We start from the raw sequence: 20,134 nt of genomic DNA on the forward strand, positions 1-20,134 counted from the left end.
CGTCATTACAATGATTAAAAAAAAAGCATCTAAGATAAATAATTATTTAAAAAAAAGTAAAATTGAACAACGGGGGCAATAAAAAAATTAACGCGACGCTAAAGCACGATACAAACATGATAATACCTCTATACTAAATATAAATATGCCACGGAGTTTGTTCCAGAGCCGCATTATGTTTTGGTAAACATATAATAATTAATATATTATATTCAACATATTTATGAGGAGATACAGAAAAAAAACTTATTCCAGATTCCGTTCCGTTCTTGGACTTCAATATTAGTCAGGAAATCGAATCACCTTACACCAAATGCTCTCCTCAGAATTTTGGTGTTTTGGGTTCTAGTAAGAGGCCAGGATTCGCACCCACGTAGTTCACCTCTGGTTATTTTGTTATCAGCTAGACCTTGTGCACAACATACGAACATACTAATCCCGCTCTGTTTTGTTCACGTAGGTACCCACATAGTTTATTTATTCTCATTTTCTCTGTACATTGAGCCATCATTTAATAATTCGTTCAACAACAATCAGTTTCAGTTATTTGTCCAACGCCGGCGACTGTGGACGTGTTGACGCGCCGAGCCGCACGTTAAATTTTTGTTTTTTATTAAAACCGGTTTTTCTGCCAGCTTGTTTACCACTTACGCTGATAAAAAATCAACAAATTTCCTTGGATTATTAACAGGTATGTTTTAATAGTTTATTTAATTCATATGTACGCCTTAAAAATATGCAATAAAAATTATTTTGTTTTTATGATTGCATGGGCGCTTGTTATGAAATTCCTATCGTTCATTTCTATAGAATATTACACGTTTATTATTATGGATTTATTTATTTAATATACGGCCTAAGCCAATTACAATACTTGTACAATATACAAAAATCGTAACAAAAAGAACATAAAACCATATAGCAACGACAAACAAGGGAAATATTTTTAAGAACACGATCAACGTACTCGTACAAGACTTCGAGCTAAATTCAATCTTCCTCCATCCCAATCTACGAAAAGCGGTAAGATCCAATCCAAAAGTTGTGCAACCACATTCTGGACACTGGGGCATAAAAACAAGAGTTGCTCTTGGAAGATTTGATAAAAAGCAAAAAAAGCAAAAATTTTGAGTACATGTTACAATAAAAAATAAAATTACTAATTATTTTTACTGTTACATGTTACAATCCAATTATAAAAATTAAAAAAAAATAATTTAGATCTTAAAAAAGCATTTGATTCAGTAAATCATAGAATTTTAAAAAGCAAATTACGTAAAATTGGTATAAAAAATGAGTTCTTGTTGTTTTTTGATAGTTACTTAGCAAATAGACTGCAATGTACCAGGATCGGAATTAATGTTAGTTATACTAAGACTTATACACGGAGTCCCACAACGAACGATTCTTGGCCCTTTGTTTTTTTATATCCAGGGTGTTCTTTAAACCCTGTCACATCTGAAACCACGATGATCAGTATGGGCAAGAAGACAGATTGGCATATTTAAAAAAAAAGAAAATTTAAAAAAAAAAATATTAAAAAAACAAATCGTTGCTTACTTCTGCAGGGGAGAAGTGAGGGGAGCGCGGCGCAGTATCAGACTCCCTCCTCCCCCCTCCTCGTTTCTCCCCTGCTGAAGTAAGCAATCATGTGTTTTTTTTTAATATTAAAAAAAAAAACTTTATTCGTTCTATAAATTAATTTTAAAGTTCCAATATGTCTTCTTGATCATACTGATCATCGTGGTTTCGGATGTGACGGGGTTTAAAGAACACTCTGTATATTTATGATCTGTTATATAGCTGTCCCTGGTAAATTAGTTTCTTATGCAGATAACACTGCAATAATTGTACAAAGTGATACCTGGGATGATACTTTCAAAAAAGCCAATATATGTATAACTGTTATCAAGGAGTGGTTAGATCGAAATCTTCTCTCGCTAAATTGTAATAAAACACTGTTTATTCCATTTTATAACTCAAAATAATCTTCCCCTTCTTCTTCCCTTAATATAATGTTTCATTATAAATATTGTTATCTTGACATATGTAATAACTGCAAAAAAATGAAGTCTGAAAGGTGCATAAAATAACTGAGAGTAATCATCGACTGAAATGGACCAATCATCTTGAAATAATTGTTAATAAACTGAGATATTTAACCTATGTGTTTAAACGGCCAAGTATTTACGCCCAGCTAAATACTATTAAAATGGTATATTATGCACTTGTACAGTTATCGCTTTCCTATGGAATATTTGGATGGGGGGAAGTTAAACAACCATATTAAACAATTAGAAGCTGTTTAAAAATTTGTATTAAAAATAATGCTTCACAAAAATCACACTTTTCCCTCTTTCCAATTGTTTCAAGAAGCTAAACTTTTAGGTGTACGACAAATATATTGTTTTCCATGCTTAAAATATACATTTAAGAACCAAATTTATTTACAACTAATTCCAATAGATCAAGTCAAAGAAGGAATCATGTGTTAGAAATACCACATTGTAAAACGAGGCTAGCACAGACACATGCATATTTTATAGGCCCAAAAATATTTCATTCCTTTTTTACTGATAATATTTCATTGATCTCAAACTTTAAAAATTTTCATTCTTTTAAAAAACACCCATTATTCTGGATTCAAACTAAAGATATGAACTTTTTTTTTCTATGATATATTTTGTTGCCCTTATTATTTTTATGATTTTTTTATATTATTTATTTCCTTTCTTAATTACTATAAAAAAACACCATATAATCTTTTACAGAACATTTTCTTTTCTCTTTATGTTACACAAAAATATTAAAACTGTCTATTTGTTATAGGAGCAAAAATTCATAAACATTTCTTGTATACCCACGAACAGGCCATGCCTTCGTGGGATTTTTTGTTTACTATTTTTACTGTTATCTGTACTTCATTTCTATGTAATTATCCTTTATTTTTCAATACTTTGTTTTACCTCTTATGTATACGATTGCAGAATATTTGTATTCGTTATATCTTTGATCTTCGCAAATTTGACCACATAACCGAGTATCGCACGCAACTACACTGGCTCAGTATCAGGCATAGAAGAAACATTCACATACTATCACTTCTTCACAATATTTTAAATAATCCCACTTTGCCTGTTTATCTGAGAGAGCTCATCCAACCTCTTTCACAACACGGACTATCTCTTCGTTCTAGTAACGAGAGAACCCTTTTAATACCCTGTCATCGGTCTAATTTTCTTGCCTCCTCTTTCACAGTAGTAGCCGCTCGATTGTGGAATAATCTACCCACTAATGTTAGAGACGCCCCTTCTTTATTTACATTTAAGTCAAGATTGAAATGTCACTATCTAAATATTTAAATTGTTTCTTTATCCTTCTTCTTTCCTTCCCACCCCCTCTCTTCTTTTCATAGTATAGTGTTAATTTTTTTTATGTATTTTTATTTTGTTAATCTTTGTTTTTAATTTTTGTATTAAATTGTAAGATTCAATATGTAGATAAATTTATAATTTTCTCAAACTGAACGGTTTGGGTAGGCAGGAAAAAATTGCCTTAAGGCAATATGCCCGCCCTTATATGTATATGTATATGTACACTTTATAGTGTCAAATAAATAAATATGAAAATATGCATTATTTTATTATAATTTATCATTACCATTCCTCTTGCCGCACCCAGTGGTGCAAAGGGCACTGTATTTGTAAAGCAAATGCAGCGTATTTCGATCGTCTGTAAGATAAAGGTTAAGGCGATCAGGCTTACGCTTCAGGTGCCAGTCCAGCAACATTGAAAATATTGTGAAGAAGTGATAGTATGTGAATGTTTCTTCCATGCCTGATACTGAGCCAGTGTAGTTGCGTGAGATACTCGGTTATGTGGTCAAATTTGTGAAGATCAAAGATATAACGAATACAAATATTCTGCAATCGTTCTAACTCATACTGTTGTGTTTGCCTCGTGGAGTAGTGATAAGATTTCTCCCATGATAGGGTTTCGAGATTCGATTCTCGGCTGGGTTGACATTAAGGATTTATTGATAAGATGGGTTTTTACCTTGAGGTCCTATTATATGGCGAAAATTGCCCTACTTTAACACAATAATATTTTCGGGAACACTAATTATCTTAGCTTTTTGTAACAAATAGTCTGTTAAAGTGCTCCACGCACCATTAGCTTGGGTAGCAACAGTATGATGAAGTAAATTTATATTTATTCATTTAAACTTTTAATGATTTTTTCCTGGTACCTATGCAGTATGTATTATTTATTTCTTTTTTATTTTATTTATTTATTTAATTTTACAATACGCCCAAGGGACGTTTACAAAAAAATATACACGTAAGTACAAATATAGTAAGTAATAATTTTAAAAAGTAACAATACTTTTTTCTTGTTTACATGTAGAAACAAAAAAGCATGCTGCAATGCAACATTAAAAGGGAAACTTTGACAATAAAAAAGAAAAAAACAAAAATATGGATGTAAGGAAAACGTAAGAATTAAAAGGCAAATTGTAAATAACTTGTACAGAATTTAAACAAAAAAAAAATGCCATTAACAAATTGACGTTAAAAACAAATAATAAAAATTAGTTTGCAGCAAGTATATATAAGATAATAATATAATAAACGGTACACAAAAATATTTGATAAATTAATTTTAGAAAGAGATATTATGTCTTAGTTCCAGTCGGAGACTTAAAGTTAATATTTTATATTTTAATCTAATATCTTTTATAACTCTATTATAAGAATAGGTACAACTTAAGTGTTAATTAATAAGCCTAGTGTTATTGACAACGTCCAGTCTTTTTCAAAATTAGTTTCATGACTATTTACCACTGTCTATCGTTTATTTTTTCCACTTCAATTAAATTTCTGTCACAGATTCGCAGCCATGGAACCATCAAAAGAGGATCGAGATGCAAAGTACGCATCTTTTAAGAAGATAACAGAATCTATGGATTTCCATTTGACGAGAAGTTCTTTGAAAAATATGAAGAAACACAGCGATAAGATATTTCAGGTATACGGTTTTACTTTATTGTTATATATTATTAGATACAAGTAGCTTTAAAGAATATTTATATATGTAAAAAAAAATATATTTATACGAAATAAATAACATTATGAATTGTCTTTGTACAGTCGGTTTTCAAATATATGAACTGAACGAAAATTGATAACGGGGCCCCGATTAGAATGGGAATTTAACATTTTTCTTCAATATTATCTACAAAGCAAAATCAAGTTTTCTGTATGAAAAGCAAAAAATGTATCCATTTTATTTTTTTAAACATGTTCAATTATAGGTTACCGATGAAGATACTTTAAATGTTCTTGCAAATATATTCATTTTCGTACACAGATATAGATCTTTATTTTATAGACAGTCGAAGATAAGTCTGTTAACTTTCCATTGTAATCGGGGCCTAGGGCCGTGATTATGAACGGCTATCTTCATCGGTATATACTGAGATGGTATAAATTGATATCAATATTTATGTACGAAAGTGTGTTCATTTGTATGACTGGGTTTCACCAACTAACGAGTTATTTATATAATAAATTATGTAATATTAATTGTGTTTTTTTTTTTCAGAAAAATATAGTTACGGGTCGTACTGAGACACACGGATCTGTTAGACTCCGCAGTATACGGCTGGCCCAGGAAATGACACTTCGCAAGATGGCCGCAGGTGACGTGGCAATAATCTGCGGGGTTAATAGTGACGATACAGCCATACCTGTGGTGGCTTGCCTGTCCCTCGGGGTTGCCATTTTGCCATTACCTGCCACTATGGTCCACGGTATGTAGTTTTCTTTATTTACCCACTAGCCTTTACTTGCGGCTTCATTCGCGTGGTGTTGGAAAGAAATGAGTTTATTCTATTGGCTGAACGATCTTGCCTTTAGCAATAAGTACTTAGTTTTTGTACTGAAAGAAAAAAAAATATAAAAAAAAAAAATTGCTAACAATAAGAATTCTTCCGATAAAATGATATATTTTTATGGATAAAAAGTAGCATGTATCGATTCTCAGTTCTCCAACTATCATTATATAAAAATACGACGCGATCGTTGCGACGCAGACGGTTGGTCTATGGCGACTTAGCATCGTTATTTTGTTATAATGTTTATTCATTTTTCCACTAATACCTTTCCCAAATAGTGTTATTTTTTTACGGATGAAAAGTAGCCTACGACACTTCTCAGATATCCGGCTGTCTCTATGTGAAAAACCAATTCGATCGGTAACTCCGTTGCGACGCGAAGGAAACACACACTTTCGCATTTATAATATTAGTATTCATGAATAAATAATTAATGGGAGTGTATAAATTTAAAAGCGATAAAAACGAAAAAAAACAACATTAAAAACACCCCCTTCCTCCACACACCCGAAAACATTTTAAAGCGGCAAACATTTTGCTCATAGCAGTACTTTAAGCACTTTATAAACGTTAAAATTGCTTGAAATACAATTTTGTTTAAAATTGTTTTAACAATATAAGCAGGAAACAGTCGGCTATTGCCGACTGTTCCACTGCATAGAAAATAATTTAAAAATACAATTACAAGAATAAATTAATTCGATGATAATATCAGAATTTTCCGAATTCTTTTCCTTTTCCCGTCAGTAAACTTTTAAAGAAACCCCTTTTAGCTCGAATCAATAATTATAGATTTTCGCGATATTTTACGATAACTTTTTCAAAATAACAATTTCAGGATGTTTCAAAGTACACTGGTAATATTTATTTATTTTATTAATTATCATATTAAATACATAACATTATACACTTTTACAAAGTTGCTTTGACTAGGGTTATTTACCCAGTTCTAAGCCAGTCAAAATTATATGTGTAAGAAATAGTAATCAATACATTAAAAAATAAAGAAAGTTATTGGACATAGCGAAAAACATAATAAAATACATAGTTAAAAAAACATAGTAAAAAAACATAGAAAAAAGTATTATAAAAATAGTTATAAATGCAGTAAATACTGTAAGTAATAACTTATTTAAAAACCCAGTAAAATAAATACTAAAAAGAGAAAACATAATAAAAGACATAGTAAAAAACATATTTTAAAATATATTACATGTGTATGTATATATATAATACAAAAGAGCATTTTTTTAATAACCTAGTTTGGTTTATGATTAAACGGTTTTCGAGATACCCAGAAAAAATATTTTCCTCTAACTTTATTAAGATTTTTTCAAATTCATTCACTCATATTATAAAAATATGCTACATAAATCATTTGCTATTGATCAATACTATTTTGTAATCGATTCCTTATTCGAAAAGAGTGGATTTTAAATATGAATTGTCTTAAATGTAGGTTGTTTAAACTTGCAGTAAATCGGACTTCATCGTAAACAGAACGAGTATCAGAAAAATTACACGAGTTATTTTTGTTTTGTTAATTACTGTTTTTAAATTTTATATAAATAAACTTATTGTACGCCTTTCAGTATGTATTCATTTTATGGCATTGATTATTTTTTGATTGCTTTTAGGTGAATTTAAGGCTATGATAACTATGGGACAACCGAAAATAGTATTTTGTGATTTATCGGTTGCTCCAGTTATAGACAAGGTCTTGAAGGAGTTGGGAACGAACATGGATATTATAGTTTTTGGAGACTCTAAACATAAATTTACCCCAATATCAGATTTAATAAAGAACACAGGAACTGAAGAGGATTTTGAGTAAGTAAAAGGAAACGAACGATTTTTAAAATTTAAATTAACTAAATGTACATGTAATTTTATTAAACATTAAATAACTGGTACAGTTTAAAGTAGGTTTGAGGTCTTGGATAAGCATGGAAGGAGCAGATAGACACATTCTTAAAAAAAAAAAAATTAAATGCACAGTGCAAATAAATCATATTTTCGTAATTTCAGCAAATGTTAATTTGGTCTTTCTTTTCTTTTCTTTTCTTTTCTTTTCTTTAATGCATTTTTTCCAATTCATGTTATAGCATAATTTTAAGATGTATTTTTCTAAAGTGTATTTTTGTAATAATATTTCTATGTGAATAATATATGTATGAAAAAATAAACAAATGAAAAAAAACAATAGAACAGAGGCACGCAAATGTCCTTGCCCCTAAACTTTAAACTCTACTTTAAAGGGTCAATTTAAGCCACTCTTCTTTTAATAATTTATTTATAAACTACGTCATAAACATGAATGTCGATGATTTACTTTTTGTTTGCTTTCGTAATATTTCTTCATCTACTATAATTGTATTGTTTTTTATGTATACATTTGAACTTAATTTTAAAATTATTACATAATTATTAAGAAAAAAAACCTGCATATAACTTTTCATTTTATTTTATGTATCTATTTAGTAATTCGGTAGTTCGGTACCATACTTGTGAGTAAAAATAGTTACAAGCGGAAATTCAATCATTGCATACATCACATTTCTCTAAAAATATTTATAGTTTTAAATGAGCGTAAGGTAAATAGTAAACATTGGCGAATTGATTTAATTTAAAAATCGAAATATGACACATGAACCCAATTTGTATGCAGCAATTGAATAACTGAACCTAATATGTTTGCATTATAAGATAGGAAATAGAAAGATTTGTAAATACTAGTAAACAATACAGTTAACGATTTCCGATTTACGCCTTTTAATTGCAGCATTATTTATTTATTTGCATTTAAGCACATTTTTTATAACATATTATATCACTTTATAATATATTTTTTTAATCCCATAAAGTAGAGGCTTAAATTTAATTAATTTGTTTCTCTGCATTTATTATTAATTTTCTATTTCTTATTCTTCTCTTTTCCACTAAAATCTACATAAGTATTAAAATGATGAAGAACCTCTATGTAACTTTTCATTTTTATTTTATATATCTATTTCACTTTTACACCACAGATTTCATAATATATTCTAAATTTAGTATACCCACGCACAGATTCAACTGTCACAATAGATCCTCACAGGTCACAGGACGCAGTAACGTCAGAAGACGCACTGACCTCAACCTCTAAGAATAAGATTACCCACGCACAGGCCATGCCTATGTGGGATTTAAAAATATATAAAAATATAATTCGGTAGTCAGATGGCAGAAGGAACCATCTGTAATTTTCAAAACTGTTCAGGAGAGCTGAAATAAGACTTAATTTCATGACTTTAATCCACAAAGTAAAATATTTTCAAGTTACTTTTCAATGATAAAATACCATTCTAACTAATGCTGTTTTTTTTTCCTTTTTTCCATGTGTATTTACTGAAATAATAATTTAAACTTTTAAAAACTAAAACACAGAAAGAAATACAGATGGTCCCTTCTGCCATCTGACTACCGAATTATTATTTTCTCATTTTTGTTTCTTATTTATTATTATTTGGTCACATTTAATGTTAACATCTTTTGCCTAATTTATGAAAAATTAATTGGTCTTTTTTATATTAAAAAATCGTTGATTTTAATACTTATTACGTATGACTGTATGTTTTCTGAATAAAATGAAAAATAAAATTTGGTGATATATGTTATAAAAAATGTACTTAAATGTAAACAAGAAAAACTCAAATAAATAAATAATGCTGCAATTAAAAGGTGACAATCGGAAATGGTTAACCGTATTGTTTATTAGTATTTTCAAAATCTTTATTTTATCTATCTAAATATGCAAATTCATTAGATAGAGTTTTAGTTATTCATTGTTGCCTACAAATTGGGTTCATCTGTAAAATTTCGATTTTTAAATTAAATTAATTTTTACACCTTACACAAATTTAAAACTACAGATAATTTTAGACAAATGTGATGTATGCAATGATTGAATTCTCGCTTGCAAGCATTTTTGTAACTATTTTTGCTCACAAGTTCGGAATAACTACCGAATTCCGTATAACTGTCGAGTAATTTTCGGCCTCGATTGACGTGAAAAACAAAAGTTTAAAAGGGTGTTTTCATTTTACAAAATTTCATAGTTCCTGGACTGTCACATGACGCGTACGACTGATCATTCTACGAACATGTAATAAAAAATTATCGAAATTCGCTGCGATTGGAGTACATATGGAATGCATAACTAATTAGGTGCAGATAAGGAATACTGATTCCTTTTAGTCTGTAGACAATATAATCCATTATGGCAACTGATAACTTAAATTACATAAAAAATTATTGCTTTTTAGGGTGACTGATTTTGACCCCTGGACCACAATAGCATTTATTGTGTGTTCAAGTGGAACTACAGGATTACCAAAAGGAATCTGCCTATCTCACAAAAATCTGATGTTTAATGTATTAATTCCGTAAGTAAATCAACTTTATAAAATAACTTATTAAATGTATCTCGATTTATTTGGGATATTTCTTATTATAAAGAATAGGTATTGTACCAGAAAGTAATTAATAACTGAACCGAAATATTAAAATAATTCCTGTTATTTTTATCAAAATTTGGCCACCGGCGCTGCGCGCTACGAAATTAAAGTGAATCGGGGTAGTTGGGGTTTTTGGTATTTCAGCAGTGGTAATATAATATATTAATATATATAATACAAATAATATATGTTTTAATATATGTACAGATTTATTTTTCTGACAAGGGACCTAAGAGAAATCACTAAAGAAAACAAAAAGAATATAAAATATTTCATATCATTAAATGGTATTAGATCTTGTGCAAGGCTTGACCCAATCAATAATGTGTCGTGTAAATTAGAAGACGTCTTATTTTTTAACAAATAATTGAACCAAGATCTGCGCGCGCATAAAAATCATCCCACGCCTGTGATACTTTTTTCAACTGTCTTTTAAAGAGCTGAATTTTGTTTTTGATGTGGGTGAGATTCATCTGTGCTGGGCAATGCCTGAAAATATTTTTTAATTTGTGTTGCTTCTTTGTACCATTTATTTAATCAATATTTTGAGTTTGTCCATATAGATTACATTAATAGTTTGGCGCGTTCTCTTCTTCTTCTTATTGTAGTCTTTGTAGCCAGTTTTTCAAGAACCAGCTGTCGATCCATCTCTTTGGTGGTCTGGTCGCTAACCTTGCACTTGTGATGGAGTCTAGATGGATCCATTGTTCTCACATGTGCATACCAATATCTTCTCCGTTTTCCCTAATTTTTAGTTTCATATTCTGTCTCGGAGTCTCTTGCCAGATATGCTCCTGAGAGTCTTATAAGCCAATTAACAGGCTTAAGTAAGCCCTAATAGATTGGCATTAATGAGTAATACTTAATCTAAACCGTCTTAAAATCTACTTAAATTTACAAAATGTATAATTAATAAAAGGTATATTTATATGGCATAATCTAGGCGGAAATGGCAAGCGTGACATCGCGAGTTAGGAGAGACAACACCACTTGCTTCTTAAATGCCTGCCCTTGCTGTAGGAACACATCGACAGTACCGTTTAGTGAAATTTCGTTCACTGTTCTGAGGATCCTCGGCAGAGAGGAAAATAATACAATATTAGTTTTATAATTTCCAACAGCAAAGATAGGATTGGTACGCAAGTTACGGCGTTAGTAAGTTAGATATTAATTTGTGCAAGAATATCAAACCAGCAAAAATCCTTCTGAATTCTAAACTTTATATGAAAGTACTCAAGACGATCATAATAGTTGTTTATGAAAGTATTTGATCCGATTCTAAATATTTACGATTTTAAAAATTAATGTTGCACCGATTCAATCCGCATTATATGAATATTATAATTAGGAGACAATATTATAGAATTAAATTCAAGCAAAGTACGAACAATTGATTTATCCAATGTAATTGCAATTTTCGGGCTTTTGAATGGCTTAGATATTTGCAAAATAAATCCACAGATTTTGGACGCTTTCTTTGAAATGTGGTCAATGTGATGGTTGAATTTAAGTTTGTTATCAAAAAGTATCCCAAGATCTCGAATTGTCTCATTTCTTCATTTCACATGACTTCATTTCAGAGCGCGTTTATTGTAATTGTGATATGTGTTCTGCATTCGATTCCTGGAGTTCATGTCTCAGTTTTTCCATAAAGAATTTTTTAAACATTCTGAGATGACAGCAGCCGTGTTTATTTGACCAGTTGACTTGTTTGTTTTGGTAAATATAAAAAATATTTTTCATCCATGTTTTCACATTATAGACAAGGAAACGTCAACGATTGGGATGGTCCACTAAGAACTACATTCATGTCTTCTGCCCTTTTCTGGCTGACTGGTGTATTTGGATATTTATTTTCAATCGTGACAGGATGCACTCGCCTCTACACAGAACTTCCGATAACTGCCGACATTACATTTAACGTCATAAACAAATTTAAGGTATTTTTTAAAATCCTAACATGTTCAAAACGTTAGTAAAAATATTAACATATTACAACAGAGAGGGAGAACATTTTAGAGACGGGAATATAGAAGTCTAGGCTTATGACCTGTCATTGGCTAGTTGAAGTGGCAACTTTGCACACTGTGTAACATTCACCATTCTGCCAATATTTGAACATCTGTATTCGACACTTGAAAATTTTTAACGCTTATCAGTTCATGGTTTACCTCTTCGTTCTATTTCTCAAAGCGCTCTCTTAATACCCCTTCACAATTCCTCTTTTTTCTCTAACTCATATAGTGTCTATGCGACTCGACTGCGAAATCATCTCCCATCCACCATCAAAGATGTTACTACATTATCTCTGTTTAAATCACGTCTGAAGAAACATCTTCTTTCTCTTCCTTAATCTCTCCTCCTTTCCTGTTTTCAATTTTTTTTCTTTTTCCCATTGAGTAATGGTATTGATTTAAAATCTTTTATACACAAATACATTTGTTTATATTTTATAAATATTTACCCTTTTTAATTATTTTCTATTGAATACGTTTTGTAACTTGAATTATAAAACCCAAACTTTTAATTTATTGGTACCGTCAATGTACAATTAACATTATGTACAAAAAGTAAAATAAATTTAAAAAAATAAAATATGTATATATGTATCTATTTCTTAGAAATGTGTTGATATTACAAGCTCCCTAGGGGGTTGAATCCAGTTCTTGTCTACAAAAATTTGGACAAACTCAAAATATTGCTAATAAAAATGGCTAAAGATACTAATCTGTGATTTATTTCAACTTAATTCATTATTCTGAACTCTGATTTTGATTTGATGACTTCCACCCCAAGGTTGGAAAAACTAGTATTTGTTTTATCATTATTATTTAAAGAAACATTTGTTCTCTTGCCATTCATTAAATTCAACTTACTTCATTTGTTGTTTCAGCCACAAATTGTAATGGTGTCACCATCGGTAGTGTCTGAAATATTAAACCACTCACAAATTGATAGTTGTGATTTCTCCACTGTTATGTTGTTCGCATGTATCGGAAGTGTATTGCCATACGCGAAATTACTTTCTCTGCAGGTAAATTTATATCAATTATCAATAATATTTACGTTTTTTAATAATTAAGTACTGTTAATAATATGTTTAAAAAAGAAGTCAAATCATCCTATGGTACTTGCACCAAAATAAATATATTTCTAGTTAGGTCGTCTGTAGTTAGTAGTCTTACATGTCATTTACAAAGTACAAGGCTATGGTACTCCGTAAGAATCGTGATTTATAGTCTTGTAAGAAAATCATTGATGATGATTCTCGATAATTATTTGAAGACTGATTGAAAGTAAAAAGATCATACGATTTTGCCATTTTTTTAAACGCTGTTATTTCAAATCGTGCTATTTTAAAATACATAAATAAATAAACTGAACATAAGATGAAAACAATTATCTTCAATGGTATTTCCAAAAAAAAAGAAACTTAATTTATTTGTATAACTGAAAAAAGAGCATTACTTTTCAATCGCCAAATTACGCCTTTCGAAATTTAGACTAAACTTAGGTGTGCAAGTATTTATGTAAATTTTAGTCTAATGATTTAAAAATTTAATTAAATGCGAATGTTATTAAAGAACAAAAGGCACACAATTTTTGTGATGTTTTTCTTTAATTCTAGGTTAAACCAAATGCAGACTAGTGTTTTTTGGTCAAGGTTTGTACTTACAGATTTATTTTTATTTTAGAATAGATTACCCAATGGGAAGGTGTCTAACACATACGGGATGACGGAATCAACAGGAATAGTCTGTCTCCCCGGAAAACTTATTCCAAACTCATGTGGTAAATTTGTACCCTGGGTTAAATTCAAAGTGAGTTGACATGTTGTCGTTTTTTAAATCCAGTACTTTTTTTATGTTATTTTTTTTTTAAGGAAAGCGATTTCACAATAAACCCCTTAAAAGACAATTCGGTAATGAACCCAAGGAAAACTTATTATGCGAATTTTAAAACCGTTTGAACTATTATTACGAGTCGGGCTGTGGTCCCGTGGTAGTGTTGCGGACTCACGTATCAGAGCTCCGATGTTCGAACCCCGCTCGACTTATTATGAAACGTAAATAAATAACATGGGTTTATTGTAATATTCAGCATTCAAAATTTAAATTATAACATAAAACAAGAAAAAAAAACTCAACTGCCTAAATGAAAGAAAATTTTGGGTAAACTATAAATTTTAATTGGCGAAAAATAGCTCAGAATCATTTTTGCATTTGTTAGTTATGAAATATAATTTTAATTTATTTAAGGTATGACAGACAAAAGCTAATATGTATTTACGATAGTTCCAAAATTAAAATATTTGTATTTCAAATAGATCGTTGATCCAGTAACCAACAAAGAATTGGGACCAAATCAAACGGGGGAACTAAACATGAAATCTGACTACACAATGTTTTCCGTAAGTATATAATATACGAGTATTCGTATATTGTTTTTAGTTTTATTCACTTTCGAACTGTAATAAAAACAATTTGATTTATTCCCATTCTTATAAATGGTGGTCATATCTAATGTTTAATCTCCTCCACCGAACCTAGGTCTTTAAAATAATGAGCAATTAAGTAGGGGACAAGCGCTCACATATCCTCGGGTTATACCAATGGTCCATCGAAGACGCGGCCGTTTTTTTATCTCCGCAGAACCTACACCTAGATGTTTTTAAAAGGTTCATTCTAGATAGTTGTTTCTTCTGTCTGCAGCGATTCTTGTAATAACCCTCACTTGGTAATGCTGGCTTTAACATAATCAAAAACATACTTTGCTTCTAGGGTTACTACAGAAACCCTGAAGCCACATCTCAGGCATTTGATGAGGATATGTGGTTCCGAACTGGAGATCTGATGTACTACGATGAAGATGGGAACTTTTTCTTTGTTGACAGAATAAAGGAAATGTTCAAGTATCATAATTATCAGGTTGGCGTTTATTTGTATTATTTGTTACAATGCTTTATTTAAAATATACCTTTTATTTCAACAGCTCATAATAATACATATTAAAATCGTTGATCTAAACTTTGTAAAACCATGACCCGAATTCAATTTAACGTGTTTACAAAAAAATTGTTACAGGACTTAGATAGAGAGGTCAGAAAATTTGTTAAAATATACTTAAATTTATTTTAACAGAGTGAAAATATTTTTCAGAGGGAATATGGAAGTTTAGGCATTTACAAGGCTTATGACCAGCCAGTCTGCAAGCATTTGGACATACTCAAACATTGTTAAAATATACTTTATGAAAAATAAAAAGTATACTTAAATTTGTGCAATTGTTTAAAAAATTCACTAGTGATTTTTTTGTTTATTTTACTCTGCACATAAAAATGTTTGCCTTAAAACGGGTTGTACCTATTTAGGCAGACCAAACATAAATCGGAGAAATCTATTACCATTAAAGATGTAGTAGATAAGAAATTGTAATGTTTGTTAATAAACTATTGATTATTATTTTTTAAATGTGATCTTAAACCAGCTAATGAGAAGACTATAAAAAAAAATTCATCTTTAAATCCAACTATATACATATTTATCAAAATCTTTCAATGCAATATTGGTCAACAATGATTTGAATATATTAACAATATTATCTTAAATACTGGCATTTTAAATATCTTATTCTGATACGGTGTTCATAATAGTTCGGTTTTTGTTGTAGATAATTCCATGCGAATTGGAACAGGTGATCCGAAAACTTCCCGGAGTGCATGACGTATGTGTTGTAGGAATAAAACAGGTGGAAGATGATTACCACACCAAGGCGTTTGTGCAACTTGCACCAGGTGCTAAAGTTACCGCAGAAGACATCAAGAATATTGTCAAAGGTAGGTGATCTGGAAATTGACTTATTATTACCTTATAGTAGTGTTGATCCAGTTGAAAAATGTCAGGCTTGCCGGGGCACAGTCACGAGCAAGGCTAAAGTATAATAAAATTAAGGTCCTGGGGTTTTCTCCTGTTACTTTTTCATTCCTTGCTTGCGGCCGCGACTTCCGGCGAGTAAATGTTCATTATTAAATTAATTATATATTATGTAAGTGTTAGTGCGATCGCCTACCATTTTGAGGTGCTGGGTTTGATTCATATCAGGACGGACATGAAATATATTTTTTAAAGGTTTTTAAAACTGTAATATTTCTGATGAGTGTAAAAAACCAGTTTAATAAAATTATATCACATCGAAAAATTCATAACTAAAATGATATATTTTTTATTTTTTTTATTTATTTTCTTTTATTCAGGAAACATACAGTACAGTTACAAAGTTTAATATTTTACACAATTAGACTTAATTCTAATGGACTAGTGAAGTTTCCGTATTATAAAGAAAGTATAAAAAAGAGAAGGAAAAAGAAAAACATAAATGAACGTTGTTTAAAAATTAAAATTTAAGTAACAAAAAGATATTTTAAAGTTTGTAGTGAGTATTTAAAAATGGAAATAATATTAAAAATTAAGAAAATTTGTAAGAGTAATTAAAAATTAAGAATTGAAATAAAGAATGGAAAACATGCTCAGATGTAAAAATAAAATAAAATAGTAATAACATTTAAAAAAAAAAAAGGAAAAACATAAATATACACATATTTATTTTAAGGAATTCAAAGAAAAGAATCTTTAAGTGAAATATAAGAGAGTAAAAATTTAAAAAACATCTTCAAAATTAATGTACATTATAGTAAGAGCAGCAATATATTGATTTTATTTACATATATAATATAAGTAATTAAAAGTAGTTTAAAAGTATAAAAACATGCCAATGCAGCAGAGAAAAAAGAAAAAAATAAAGAAGGAATAACAAGTATAGCAAGTAATCTTTAAAATTTGAAAAAGCAATATAAGACCCAGAGAAGTCGATAAAATTTCATTAAAGCGATTTTAGTAGTAATACAAATTTCAAAAGAGAAATTTGATTTATAATAATAATATTAATGTATGTAATTTGAGTGATAAGAGAAAAAGGGACCAACGGGAGTTTTATCAATATGTAACATTAAATATATTTTATATGCCCTGATCTGCAGTACTAAAAAAACCTTCCTGGGGGTGCTTTTTACAGTCTATTGGGCTAATTTCGTTTAAATGCCAACTAGATTTTAGTTTTATTTTTTGATAGTGGGTTACTTTTTTTTAGAATAAAATTTTCAATGCGTTGTAAAAAAACTCACTATTCGAAAATGGGAATCAAGTTAGGGCAGATTGGGACTCGGACTACTGATCCGTTAGTACACGATACTAGCCACGGGACCACAACCTGATCACGCTTGTGAAGTCATATTTTCATTTATTTGTCAGCTTTAATAAAATAGTATTAGGATTATTATTGGTTATTTTTAGATTACTGTGTTTCCATAATCGATTTCGTAAATTCACAATGATATGAATTTTAATCTTAATTTCTTTCCAGAAAATTTATCGGAATACAAGAAAATTAGAGACGGGGTCGTTTTCATGGAAAAGCTTCCTACCACTCACTCAGGAAAAGTCGACAGAAAAACTATCAACCAAATTAAATTGACATTACCCGGCGTATAAGTTTAAAAAAACATTTTCTAAAAGTAACAGTGTATGTATATTACAATAATGAATTTTACCTGTCAAATACTTAGTATTTAACCTAGAGAATTCACTTTTCTAAGTGCAAAAATAATCATTTTAATCTTTCATATTTTAGTTTATAAATAAATAAAAATATTAAAGTAGTGTTTTGATTTCATTTCCATTTAAATTTGTTAAAAAAATATGCTTTCTTTGTGTTCCCTTATTTGCACTTATTGATGCATATGACAGGTAATTGCTATTCATTAAAGCAGTGATTCCGCAGAACCCTAAGGTTCCATGGAAGGGTCGCTAGGGTTCCAAGAGAAAACTACAAACGGACGTTTATTGAACTTCAAAAAGTCCTTGATATAATATTTCCCAGAGGAATTACAGGACATCGACTGGGTTCAAAATCCCTCCGTAAATAAGACTAAACCATCAATATTAACTGTGTCGGGTATGACAATTTGATCGATATTAAGAATTCATCCTCTCTTAAATAAAAATTCGAATTAGCTGATTCATACTTGAACTAATTTTGGATTGGATTTAAAGATTAACACCCAGCAGTTGTTGAGAAGACTTTCATGGTTCTGATGCCGCTCCAGGTCTCCGTATTCATTTGTCGAACACTAAACCTAATTTTAGTGATAGCACTATAATAGTATAAGTAAAACTGAAAAATTTCATTCTTTGCACGAAATACGTGCAGTATTTCGTAGATTTTAAATTCAGAGTAGTATATCTTTTCAAGTTGAACATTACAACAAGAATGTAAACGATAAGGTACGAGTATCATGCGTCTTAAAAATATCATTTTTGCTTATTTACTTTTTTATTGTGGAGATGGGGTTCCGTCAAAAGAAGATAGATTAATTAGGGTTTCATAGCAAACCGGTAACCGCTACATTACTGAGGTAATAGCAGATATCAGTAATAGCAAGCCTGCCTTTAAGAAATGCCATCCATCAGTGCAGTACAACAGTATCCGATCACAAAACAAAATTCATATTGGACATGTGAAGTCAACGAAGTTTGGTACAAAATCCTTGCAACACATGGCTTTCAACACATGGCATGTTTTACTAAAATCATTTATTTGACAAAACACTTACAATATTATATATGCAGACATTTTGAATACAACAAATATTAATTTTAAATAACATTCTCTAGAACATTTAAGTGAAGGAATACGGAAGTCTAGGCATTTACCTGGTTTACGACTTTTCATTGACGAGTTTAACAAACAACTTTACACACTGTGTAAAAGTAAACATTCTGCCTACGTTTTAACATCCATATACCTTCCATTCTTCCATCGGTTGATTTTAGTTAAGTAAACGAGCCGAGACCTTTAATGATGCGGGTGAGATTTATCTGACTTAATTATTTTACCTGCACACTAAATAAAATATATTTTGAGGTGTTCGCAAGTCTAGTACGCAAGTTGTAAGACCTTTAAATGCCTGAATTTCCATATCCCCTTCTCTAAAATGTTCTCCATCTATATTTTGAATAGTTAATTTAAGTAATACCCTGGGGTTGAAACCCAGTCCTTGTCTACAAACATTTTGACAAGCGCAAAATATTATTAGTTTTCCATTAAAGATACCGTAAGGCTTAAATTTTTTTTTAAATTTATTTTCAGTTAACAAACAGTAAAAGAGATCAAAATATATATACAGTTCATAAAATAAAAAAAATATTACACTAAACATCTTTCAGATGTGACACCAATAATGACGAAATTTTTAAAATTAAAAATAGACCAAATTATAAATAAAATGGATGTTATGTATGCAGTTTAATAAAATTTATTTTTTTATGGATAAATTTAATGAAAAATTAATATTTCTAAAAAGTCTTGTAATAATAAGTTTTTTTAAAGTTGGTATAAAACATTATTTTTCTTCCAATGATTTCTATTTTTAACATGGATACATTATACAATATTTCGGATTCGGAGAGTTTGGATAATTGGAGTTCCACTTACTGTAAAAGATTTGTCAATATAAAAAGCGCTGACCGTTTGTCGCGTACAAGTTTAAGAAAATTAAATTATATTAGTTTCTTTTAATCAAGAGATAGTTTTTACGTTTATCCGAACGTTTTGAACACGCTTTCACGACACAATCAGGCATTTTTGTTTCAAGACAAATGTCAAGCTCACGTCAAAACCCGGGTGG

The 20,134-nt window shown here is 30.0% G+C and overlaps 1 protein-coding gene across 1 annotated transcript; it reads left to right on the plus strand.

Annotated features, from left to right (window-relative positions):
- Positions 1-537: 537 nt before the first annotated feature.
- Positions 538-18,103, plus strand: LOC148282118 (luciferin 4-monooxygenase-like). Its single transcript, XM_088225620.1, has 12 exons — positions 538-691; positions 4,890-5,028; positions 5,605-5,812; positions 7,534-7,726; positions 10,201-10,320; positions 12,155-12,332; positions 13,286-13,426; positions 14,088-14,213; positions 14,720-14,803; positions 15,174-15,320; positions 16,063-16,228; positions 17,812-18,103. Exons 2-12 carry the CDS (start codon positions 4,900-4,902, stop codon positions 17,937-17,939), a joined length of 1,620 nt encoding a protein of 539 aa, XP_088081746.1. The 5' UTR covers positions 538-691; positions 4,890-4,899; the 3' UTR covers positions 17,940-18,103.
- Positions 18,104-20,134: the final 2,031 nt, after the last annotated feature.

Source organism: Micrasema longulum, unplaced genomic scaffold, assembly GCF_059751315.1.
Source record: "Micrasema longulum isolate JH-2025_06_02 unplaced genomic scaffold, ASM5975131v1 h1tg000376l, whole genome shotgun sequence".
Taxonomy (NCBI): domain Eukaryota; kingdom Metazoa; phylum Arthropoda; class Insecta; order Trichoptera; family Brachycentridae; genus Micrasema; species Micrasema longulum.

Coding starts and splice junctions, on each gene's coding strand:
- LOC148282118 (XM_088225620.1), top strand. CDS start 4,900: ATGGAACCATCAAAAGAGGATCGAGATGCAAAGTACGCATCTTTTAAG. Junction 5,813..7,533: donor ACCTGCCACTATGGTCCACG/GTATGTAGTTTT, acceptor GATTGCTTTTAG/GTGAATTTAAGGCTATGATA. Junction 13,427..14,087: donor CGAAATTACTTTCTCTGCAG/GTAAATTTATAT, acceptor TTTTTATTTTAG/AATAGATTACCCAATGGGAA.